Below are 11,974 nucleotides of genomic sequence, written 5' to 3'. Positions count from 1 at the left end.
CAGTATACTAACACATATATATGGAATTTAGAAAGATGGCAATGACGACCCTGTATGCAAGACAGCAAAAAAGACACAGAGGTGTATAACGGACTTTTGGACTCAGAGGGAGAGGGAGAGGGTGGGATGATTTGGGAAAATGGCATTGTAACAATGTATACTATCATGTAAGAATCGAATCACCAGTCTATGTCTGACACAGGATACTGCATGTTTGGGGCTGGTGCACGGGGATGACCCAGAGAGATATTATGGGGAGGGTGGTGGGAGGGGGGTTCATGTTTGGGAACGCATGTACACCCATGGTGGATTCATGTCAATGTATGGCAAAACCAATACAGTATTGTAAAGTAAAATAAAGTAAAAATAAAAATTTTTAAAAATAAAAAAAATAAACAGCTTCTGCTCTGCAGAGGAAACATTAAGCAGAGTGAAGACAACCAATGGAATGGGAGATAATATTTGCAAACCATGTGTTTGATAAGAGATTGATATCTAAAATATATAAGGAACTCCTGTATCACAAAAGCAAGATAAATAAATTAATAACAAACCCCATAACCCAAGTGAAAAATGGACAAAGAACTTAAACATGTTTCTTAAAAGAAGATATGCAGATGACAAACCGGTATATGCAAAAAATCTCAACATTACTAATGATTCAGTTCAGTTCAGTCACTGAGTCATGTCCGACTCTTTGCAACCCCATGAATCGCAGCATGCCAGGCCTCCCTGTCCATCACCAACTCCCGGAGTTCACTCAAACACATCCATCGAGTCAGTGATGCCATCCAGCCATCTCATCCTCGGTCGTCCCCTTCTCCTCCTGCCCCCAATCCCGCCCAGCATCAGTCTTTTCCAATGAGTCAACTCTTTGCATGAGGTAGCCAAAGTTCTGGAGTTTCAGCTTTAGCATCATTTCTTCCAAAGAATACCCAGGGCTGATCTTTAGAATGGACTGACTGGATCTCCTTGCACTCCAAGGGACTCTCAAGAGTCTTCTCCAACACCACAGTTCAAAAGCATCAATTCTTTGGCGCTCAGCTTTCTTCAAAGTCCAACTCTCACATCCATACATGACTATTGGAAAAACTGTAGCCTTGACTAGACGGACCTTTGTTGGCAAAGTAATGTCTCTGCTTTTGAATATGCTATCTCGGTTGGTCGTAATTTTCCTTTCAAGGAGTAAGTGTCTTTAATTTCATGGCTGCAATCACCATCTGCAGGGATTTTGGAGCCCAGAAAAATTAAGTCAGCCACTGTTTCCCCATCTCTTTCCCATTAAGTGATAGGACCAGATGCCATGATCTTCGTTTTCTGAATGTTGAGCTTTAAGCCAACTTTTTCACTCTCCTCTTTCACTTTCATCAAGAGGCTTTTTAGTTCCTCTTCACTTTCATGTAAATCAAAACTACAATGAGATATCATCTCATATCTGGTAGCATGTCCATTATAAAACAACAACAAAAAAAATAGTAAGTGTTGACAAGAATGTGGAGAAACTGGAATGCTTGCGCACTGTTAATTGCGATGTAAAATGGTGTGCTATTATAGAAAGCAGGATAGAGGCGCCTCAAAAAATTAAAAATAGAATTACTATATCACCCAGCAATGCCATTTTGGAGTATTTATCCAAAAAAAAAATTGAAACCAGAATCTCAAAGCTATTTACGTACTCTCGTGTTCATTGCAGCATTATTCACAATAGGCAAGATGTGGCGATAACCTAACTGTCCACTGACTGATTACTGGATAGAGAAAATGTGATAGATGTATGCAATAGACCAACGCTTCAGTTCAGTCACTCAGTCACGCCTGACTCTTTGCAACCCAATGGACTGCAGCACGACAGACCTCCCTGTCCATCACTAACTCCCGGAACTTACTCAAACTCGTGTCCATTAAGTCAGTGATGCCATCCAACCATCTCATCCTCTGTTGTCCCTTTCTCCCCCTGCCTTCAATCTTTCTAGTCTAGTGGTTTTCCCAACTTTCTTTAATTTAAGTCTGAATTTGGCAATAAGGAGTTCATGATCTGAGCCACAGTCAGCACCCGATCTTGTTTTTGCTGACTGTATAGAGCCTCTCCATCTTTGGCTGCAAAGAATATAATCAATCTGATTTCAGTATTGACCATCTGGTGATGTCCATGTGTAGAGTCTTCTCTTTTGTTGTTGGAAAAGGGTGTTTGCTATGACCAGTGCGTTATCTTGGCAAAACGCTGCTAGCCTTTGTCCTGCTTCATTCTATACTCCAAGGCCAAATTTGCCCATTATTCCAGGTATTTCTTGACTTCCTACTTTTGCATTTTAGTCCCCTATAATGAAAAAGACATCAGGTTTTGGGTGTTAGTTCTAGAAGGTCTTGTAGGTCTTCATAGAACCGTTCACCTTCAGCTTCTTCAGCGTTACTGGTTGGGACATAGACTTGGATTACTGTAATATTGAATGGTTTGCCTTGGAAACAAACAGAGATTATTCTGTCATTTTTGAGACTCCATCCAAGTACTGGATTTTTGACTCTTTTGTTGACTGTGATGGCTACTCCATTTCTTCTAAGGGATTCTTGCCCACAGTAGTATATACAATGGTCATCTGAGTTAAATTCACCCATTCCAGTCCATCCATCATTTAGTTCACTGATGCCTAAAATGTCAATGTTCAGTCTTGCCATCTCCTGTTTCACCACTTCCAATTTGCCTTGACTCATGGATGGAACATTCCAGGTTCCTATGCAATATTGCTCTTTACAACATCAGACTTTACTTCTATCACCAGTCACGTCCACAACTGGGTGTTGATTGGCTCCGTCTCTTCATTCTTTCTGGAGTTAGTTCTCCACTGATCTCCAGTAGCATATTGAGCAGAGTTCTGACAAAATGAACAGTATGAAAATGGACTATCACTCAATCATAAAAGAGAAAAAATCCCGCCTCATATGACAACATGGATGAACCTTGAGAATATTATGCCAACTGAAATAAACCAGTCACAGAATGACAAATGCTGCATGATTCCATTTATATAATGTAGCTAAAACAGTCAAATTCACAGAAGTAGAAGGTGGAATGGTGGTTTCCAGGGGCTAAGGGAAGGGGGAATTGGGAAGCTGCTATTCAATGAGTCAAAAGATTCTGTTATGCAAGATGAAAAAGTTTTAGAGATCTGTTGTAGAACATTGTGGTCACAGTTAACATTATTGCACTGTACACTTTAAAAATTGTTGAGGGTAGATTTCATAGCATCATTCCTTATCACAGTTATAAGAAGTGGCTACAATATTTAAAATTGTTGGTGTTCAGTCACTAAAGTGTGTCTGACTCTTTGCAACCCTGTGGACTGCCACACACCAAGCTTCCGTATCCTTCACTATCTCCTGGAGCTTGCTCAGACTCACGTTCGTTAAGTTGGTGATGCCATCCAACCATCTCATTCTCTGTCATCCCATTCTCCTGCCCTCAATCTTTACCAGCTACAGGGTATTTTCCAATGAGTCAGCTCTTTGCATCAGGTGGCCAAACTATTGGAGCTTCAGCTTCAGCATCAGTCCTTCCAGTGAATATTCAGTGTTTATTTACTTTAGAATTGAACAACAATCCAATATTAAATATCAAAACTTGTTAAATGCAGCTAATATGGAACACATGGGTAAAATTATAGTCTTAAATACACTGATGAAAGAATATAGTTCTGGTAAAGAGTAATTCATGGTAAAATTCTCTTAATTTTCAGCTAAATTCATTGGCTCTGTAAAACAACTAATTTTAATATTCTGAACCTACAGAATTCATCCAGATGGCTAGATAGTGGAACAATGCACACAAAAAATCAATAGCTTTCCTACAGTTCAGTAATAGAAAAATAATTACATTCACCATGTTAACAACAAAAGCCAAACATAAACTGTAGCAAACTAAAAAGTCCTCCAAAAAACAATGTAAAACTTTACTGAAAAAAATGGAATAATAATCCACATTCCAGATAGGAAGACTAAATATTGTCAAAAGTGATTGCATTAAAATCCCAAGGGATTTGTCAAAAAAAATTAAAAAAGAGAGAGAGAGAGAGAGACAGAAACAGAAGAGAAAGGGAAACCACAAACCAAACTATCCTTCTTTAGCTACATATAAATATTTGTGGGCACATTAAAATCAAAAAATAGTAATGGTCATAAATAAATGAGCAACAGTGGTTACTTCTGAGATGACTGGAAGGGAAAAAACCGTGAAGAAATTTTGATGTATTTAGTCTTTTATATAAGTAAATGTATCTCTACATTATTAGTATACTTGAAGTTAAAGTCATATTGATTTTAACTTTAAAAATAATAAAATGTCAACATTACTATTGTAGGCAGAATAAAGACCCCTTAAGATACAAGGGTGTCCTACTTATGAATGTTATCTAACACAGCAAAAGGGATTTTGTAGGTGTGATTAAATTAAGAGTTTTGAGATGGAGATACCATTCTGGATTTTCTTGGTGAGCTCATTGTAATCACATGGGTCCTTAAAAGTGAAAGACAAAAAAAAAAAAAAAGAGGTGGAAGAGGCAGGGCAATGGGAGTCAGGAATCTCAAGACCCTACACTGTGGGCTCTGAAGAAGAAATAGGGGGCCAGGAAATCAGGAAGCCTCTAGAAAATTGAGTAGTCAAGGAAAATGATTCTCTCCATTCCCCTTCAGAAGGAATGGCAGCCCAGCCACAGGCTTGGTCTTACCATTTCAGACTTCTGCCTCCTAGAATTGTAAGATAACAAAGTTGGGTCATTTGAAGCCATCAAATTTGTTGTTATTTGTTACAGTAGCAATAGAAAACGAACATAAGTCTTTTGTAACTGCTGAGTTGCTGCTGAAACCTGCTCAGGCAGGTTACAGATGCCAGTATCCAGCTTCCCTGGTGGCTCAGTTGTAACGAATGCAATTGTCAATGCTGCACACACGAGTTCCATGCCCGGTCAAGGAAGCTCCCACATGCCAAGGAGCAACTAAGCCTGCACACCACAACTACTGATCCTATGCTCTAGAGCCTGGGATCCGCAACTACTGAGCCCACTGCATCTACTGAAGGCCACAGGCTCTAGAGGCTACGCTCTACAGCAAGAGGAGCCACCACAATGAGAAACCCACGCGCCACAATGAGAAACCCACGCGCCACAATTGAGAGCAACCCCCACTCAGCACGACCAGAGAAAAGCACCCCCAGCAGCAAAGACCCAGCGCAGCCAAATAAATAAATAAATAATTTTTAATGATTTTTTTTTTGTAAAAAAGCAAATGCCAGTATCACCCAAGGATTTATTCCCAGTCTTTGCTCTGAGATCGATAATGCAAAGAAAAAAAATAATAAAATAAAATAAAATTATGAGTCCCAAATATTTTCTTCTGTTTGAGGTAAAACTGTATGTAAAACCATATTCCCTGAGGCACCATGGTATTTTGGGAATAACTTCAGGAGACTTGACATAGTTTAACAATGCAAACCTTTAGTCTAGTCATTGACTCATTTTGTAAATGTGAAACCAGAGATTGGTAAGTATTTGTAAATCAACTACCATAAAAGGGTAAAGATTAAGGGTCATTAGCCAGGTGGAAGAAAATCTTGTTATTTCTAAATATGTTTTATATTTTGTCACAAGTTTGGTCCTTAGTCTATTTGCTGAGAGGTATAACAAGCTTTCCTGTGTTTTCCGCTTTTTGTAAAAAGAGAATTAATCTACTATGGATAGTAACATTAAACCCAGAATTTATGTTATCCTTTGAGACATGAAATTATATTAACACACTACATGTTTTTGTAGGAAGTTGTATTTGTTTCAATGTGCCTCTAGTAAGAACTTGGGTTTGTTAAGCTAAGCTTTAATAGACTCTCCAGCTCATGATGATTATTTCAGTATATCTTCATTAAGTTTATTCTATATATCTAACAGTATATGTGACAAACACATTGTATCTTTTTTTTTTACAAACCCTTAAAAAATTCACACAAAATTTTGTGACTCATGATTCAAGTCAATTTATTTTGAAAAAAAAAAATACAAAACCTTTTCTTTAAAATTAGTCAAGACCTGTTTCTTTATTCACATGTAGATCATATCTATAGCCTACTATATGGCTCTGAGAGAAAAAGCAGGATGACTCTCATGGGGGCAGGAGTGACATCAGCCAGAAGCAAAGAAAAGGGGTGTATGTTTAAAATCTTGGAGCTAGATCATTTAGTTTGTTTATTGCAAACTTTAATATGTTTATTAAAAATATCTGCTATATGTAAAATATAGAATAGATGTAAAATATAAAATATTTTTAAATATAAAATAGATATTTTCAAAATATTTTAAAATATGAAATAGATATTTTTAAATTTTATATTTTAAAATGTAAAATATAAAATAGATATTTTTAATAAGTTTGATAAAGCACACATTTGGCTAAATATCATTTTCAACCTTACTTTTATGAATAATAAATGATCAAAGAAATCCTTCAAAAAGGCTGGAATCAAAACTGCAAAATGAAAAAGTCTTTCAAAAAATTAGAATGAAAAGTTGACTGCAATTCTAATGAAAAATAATCATTTAAAAACTATATATTCATATATTGCACTTACTTTATAGTCAAACAGTTCACACACAGGTATGTACACACACAGGTATGTACACACACAGATCTATACAAGTGCTACCTTCCCCCACTTCTTCGCTTTAAGTCACATTTTCCAAGGCAGTTCTCAGCCTTTGTAAAAATTTTCCCAGGAGGTCTACTTTTCTCTCTCTAAAGAGGGAAGCCCTGCAGGGGACAAGAGTACATAACACGTCAGATTCTTATGAGCTAAAAAGCCAAGTCTCAGCTAAGGAAACTGATTTGCTCAATTCATACAGCATCAGATTTCCCCACAAATGGCTGTGGGGCAGTTTGGCCCCATTCCATCACGCTTCAGATGACCACTTCAGGCTGCCTTTCTTTGTTGTGAATTGTTACACATCAACCTCTTTGGAACACCCTGTATCTATGAGCAGGAAACCAGTACAAGGTCCCAGCTTTGGAATTCTAGCTTCAGCCCTATCCCTGTCTCCTCTTGAGAGTAGCCCATTAATACTTACTGTCCAGATCACATTTAACGCCTACCTCATGAATGCAACTTCCATCTAAAGTTAACACAGGTGGGGGATACCAGTCTATGGATCAAATAGATAGATAGTTAATCCATATTCTAGGCCTCATTCTTCTGGCACCAAATTCCAGCTGCTTGTTTAGTCAGCAAGGTAGAATGCTGCACGTGCAAAACAGTTTGAACAGTCTTCACTTAGGGGAGTGGTTCTGAAAATGTAAGTCTTTGTATGTGGTACATAAATTTGAGACCAATAAATATTTTCAGATTTTTGAGTTTCCAATAACTTCAAATGAGATGGAAATACATTTAAAAATTGACATAATTGGACAGGTTTATGAGGTCCTGATTCTCCTGCTATCTACCCAGATGCCAATAAGGGTGCATGTAAATCCCAATCTAAAACAAGACTAATGCTAAATATTGTCATGAATGAAACTTTTCAAATTATGAGACACTGTGGTACCTGACATATTACTCTGAATCTCAGAAATTCTCAGCTAATTCTCATTCATTAATTTCTTGTTTGGGCCTAATAAAATTGTAACCAAGGACTTCTTTTTTTTTTTTTTTTTTGGCATTGTAAACATTTTTTTTTTCTTAATTTTTATTTTTACTTTACTTTACAATACTGTATTGGTTTGCCATACATTGACTTGAATCCACCACGGGTGTACATGCATTCCCAAACACGAACCCCCCCCTCCCACCTCCCTCCCCATAACATCTCTCTGGGTCATCCCCGTGCACCAGCCCCAAGCATGCTGTATCCTGCGTCGGACATAGACTGTCAATTCGACTCTCACATGATAGTATACATGTTTCAATGCCATTCTCCCAAATCATCCCACCCTCTCCCTCTCCCTCTGAGTCCAAAAGTCCGTTATACACACCTGTGTCTTTTTTGTTGTCTTGCACACAGGGTCGTCATTGCCATCTTTCTAAATTCCATATATATGTGTTAGTATACTGTATTGGTGTTTTTCTTTCTGGCTTACTTCACTCTGTATAATCGGCTCCAGTTTCATCCATCTCATCAGAACTGATTCAAATGAATTCTTTTTAACGGCTGAGTAATACTCCATTGTGCATATGTACCACAGCTTTCTTTTTTTTTTTTTTTTCTCACTTTTCATTGATTTTTTGGTGATTATTTATTTAGGTTTATTAGGTTGATTTTTTTTTTCATTTTAACAGTTTTTAATGAAAGCTGTAGACAAGATGACTTTATTCTTGCATCTTCTCAATTGTTTCTTCCTTATATTTGCCCTTTTCCTTTCCTACTTGGCGAGATTTGGCTTTGCATTTGAGGATCTTTTTGCGGTCTTTGTCCAGTTTTAGTCTGGTGATAACCACCTTGCTGGGGTGAATGCCCACATGGACAGTTGTGCCGTTAGCCTTCTCCCGCTGCACTCGTTCAATGTAGATGACGTATTTCTTCCTGTAAACCTGGACTACTTTGCCAATTTGCTGCCCTTTGTAGTGCCCTCGTACAACCTGAACTTCATCATCCTTTCGGATGGGCATGGATCGAACATTGTACTTCTGTCTTAGCTCTTTAGAAAGAGGAGAAGACATAATTTTCCTGCGAATGTGGGAAGGCGCATTGAAATGCCTTTTTCGATTCTTGCTTCGGTCAGAAGTCACAAAGGGATTGAACTTCATTTTGGCCGCTAGCGTTTCAGCGATGGCCACAGAAGGGAAGAGCTATTAGGTTGATTTTTGTATCATGGACATTTTATTATAAGAGCATTCTTTTGGTATATGTAATATATATCTGGATATATATTTATTAGTTCAGTGAATCTCAGGATCAGCATCAAAATACACAAGTCACACTCTCATCAATTCTAATGACAAAGCTCTTGTTGCACTTGGTCTTTTTTTTTAAATGAAATCTTTCTGAAATTCTAGTGGAATGTAGATTTAGATAATTACTCTATTAGGTCAACTTTATCTATTAGGTCAACTTTAGGTATTATTTACAATACACATTGTCCACTTGATCTGCTAATCACTGAGAAAGAAGTTATATCAAATTTTCCTTCTCCTCTTTTGTTTGGATGGATATTTTCCATTTAAGATTTTTTAATAAAATTCCTAATCTGCTTGGGTCAGGCTCTTTCAGATTGGGGCTCATCTTGTTCTTTTTTTTTTTTAATTTTTTTAATTTTAAAATCTTGAATTCTTACATGCATTCCCAAACATGAACCCCCTCCCACCTCCCTCCCCATAACATCTCTCTGGGTCATCCCCATGCACCAGCTCCAAGCATGCTGTATCCTGCGTCAGACATAGACTGGCGATTCGATTCTTACATGATAGTATACATGTTAGAATGTCATTCTCCCAAATCATCCCACCCTCTCCCTCTCCCTCTGAGTCCAAAAGTCCGTTATACACCTCTGTGTCTTTTTTGCTGTCTTGCATACAGGGTCGTCATTGCCATCTTTCTAAATTCCATATATATGTGTTAGTATACTGTATTGGTGTTTTTCTTTCTGGCTTACTTCACTCTGTATAATCGGCTCCAGTTTCATCCATCTCATCAGAACTGATTCAAATGAATTCTTTTTAACGGCTGAGTAATACTCCATTGTGTATATGTACCACAGCTTTCTTATCCATTCATCTGCTGATGGACATCTAGGTTGTTTCCATGTCCTGGCTATTATAAACAGTGCTGCGATGAACATTGGGGTACATGTGTCTCTTTCCATTCTGGTTTCCTTGGTGTGTATGCCCAGAAGTGGGATTGCTCAGTCATAAGGCAGTTCTATTTGCAATTTTTTAAGGAATCTCCACACTGTTCTCCATAGTGGCTGTACTAGTTTGCATTCCCACCAACAGTGTAGGAGGGTTCCCTTTTCTCCACACCCTCTCCAGCATTTATTGCTTGCAGATTTTTGGATCACAGCCATTCTGACTGGTGTGAAGTGGTACCTCATTGTGGTTTTGATTTGCATTTCTCTAATAATGAGTGATGTTGAGCATCTTTTCATGTGTTTGTGAGCCATCCATATGTCTTCTTTGGAGAAATGTCTATTTAGTTCTTTGGCCCATTTTTTGATTGGGTCGTTTGTTTTTCTGGAATTGAGCTGCATAAGTTGCTTGTATATTTTTGAGATTAGTTGTTTGTCAGTTGCTTCATTTGCTATTATTTTCTCCCATTCAGAAGGCTGTCTTTTCACCTTGCTTATAGTTTCCTTTGTTGTGCAGAAGCTTTTAATTTTAATTAGATGCCATTTGTTCATTTTTGCTTTTATTTCCAGAATTCTGGGAGGTGGATCATAGAGGATCCTGCTTTATTTTCTAAATCTGTACTATGCTTTCTTTTTTACATATTAAACATCTTCCTCTATTACTAGTAAGCTAAGCCTCTGAATTTTAATTATATTTGTCCTAATCTTACACTATTAATCCTGTGACTATATATGATTTCCAAATTGGCCAGTAAAACAGTAAATCTTACCCTTTGGAAGTTACAAACTCTGTGAGAGTTCAATTAAAGGCACAGACCGTAGTCTTAGCAAATTACACACATGTGCACACGTGCACACACACACACACACACACACACACACACCCCTACACACACCCCTGTGTTTGTTATAGCCATATAACAGAATAGTTTAGAGTTTAGGCTTTGGAGATTTGAAGTTCATGCTCCATTCCTTACAAGCTGTAATATTATAATTTGCTAAATAAGAATATTAAACTTATAAATATCTGTATGGGTCTATGCAGGGTTAATTTTTTTTAATAAATGAGATCTTTCAAATTACATTTTGCCCCCAGTACAACTGTTTTAAAGTCAAAAATCCTCATAAATAAGATCTGACCCTGGAGTAAGGTAGAAGAAAGGGGCATTTTTATGTGTAAGCTGGTTGTGAATGTTTTACTAAATAATTTGTTCATGATTTTTCTCTAATTCTTGACTAGTTTCTTCTGCATAATTCTAGCCAAAATTTTAGAAGCATCTATCAGTCTAGACACTGATTATGTCTAATGAGGGATGGAATTATCGGATGCCTAATTGAATGCAATCCCTGAACCTTATGAATATTGTTATCTGCCCTTGGCTTGGGAAGTTAGCAATATGTCCCCTCCTCCATGACATATTTGCAAATAGGTTTATGCCATACAGTTTTCTTTATTTTTCTGCTGGACTTTTCCTGGTTCTTTGTCTGTATCTGTACATATATGGCTTTAAAATTCAGTATCAAAGCTTGAATGGGTATGAATTTTTGGTGATTTTCTTTTCAAACATAGGTTAAATCACAATAACACAAATACGGTTCTAAGAACAAGCTCATTAAAAACATTACTGAGTCTCAGCTAATGGCTGAGTTAAGATAACTTCATTGTTTAAAATGTCATTCTTTACCCAAGTAGTGCTGTCTATGGCAGTGATTTTTCAACCTAGTTACAACCCCCGCACACCTGAGGAGCATGGCACATACTCAAATCACACAGCAGTGCGGCTCATCCGGATGGAGGATGGGAGAGAGCAGAGGAGAAGGACCACAGCTGAGGACCACTGCTCCAGTAGAATGGGATTTTCTCATGGTCCAGATCATGTTTTAAGAAGGAGCTGAACGTATTGACTAATCATGATAGGAATAGCACTCTATCATCATGTAGAAAAGAAATGAATCCGGGTATTGCCCCGATTATATTAGGCCAAGATGTACATGTGGTAGGGGAATAAAAGTGCTTCTTCCTTAAAAAAGAAAATGGTTTACATATCAGAAAGCTTAGCGGATCATACTTCAGCTAAGACTACATCATGCCTTTATAATTATTCTTAAGTGATTTTTTAGAGTTAGTACATAGGACTCTGTTTTCAAAGTAGCACACATCTTACCA

At 37.5% G+C, this 11,974-nt stretch overlaps 1 protein-coding gene across 1 annotated transcript; it reads right to left on the bottom strand.

The window, feature by feature from the left end:
- Window positions 1-8,281: 8,281 nt before the first annotated feature.
- LOC101104237 (large ribosomal subunit protein uL24-like) lies at window positions 8,282-8,813 on the bottom strand. The gene has a single exon (XM_027970675.2). The coding sequence runs from the start codon at window positions 8,768-8,770 to the stop codon at window positions 8,333-8,335; it is 438 nt and encodes a 145-aa protein (XP_027826476.1). The 5' UTR covers window positions 8,771-8,813; the 3' UTR covers window positions 8,282-8,332.
- Between the last annotated feature and the right edge of the window lie 3,161 nt (window positions 8,814-11,974).

This window comes from Ovis aries, chromosome 5 (genome assembly GCF_016772045.2).
Source record: "Ovis aries strain OAR_USU_Benz2616 breed Rambouillet chromosome 5, ARS-UI_Ramb_v3.0, whole genome shotgun sequence".
NCBI lineage: Eukaryota > Metazoa > Chordata > Mammalia > Artiodactyla > Bovidae > Ovis > Ovis aries.
The sequence above is the reverse complement of the archived record's forward strand: the minus strand, read 5'-3'. Positions and strand labels throughout refer to the sequence as shown.

Coding starts and splice junctions, on each gene's coding strand:
- LOC101104237 (XM_027970675.2), bottom strand. CDS start 8,770: ATGAAGTTCAATCCCTTTGTGACTTCTGACCGAAGCAAGAATCGAAAA.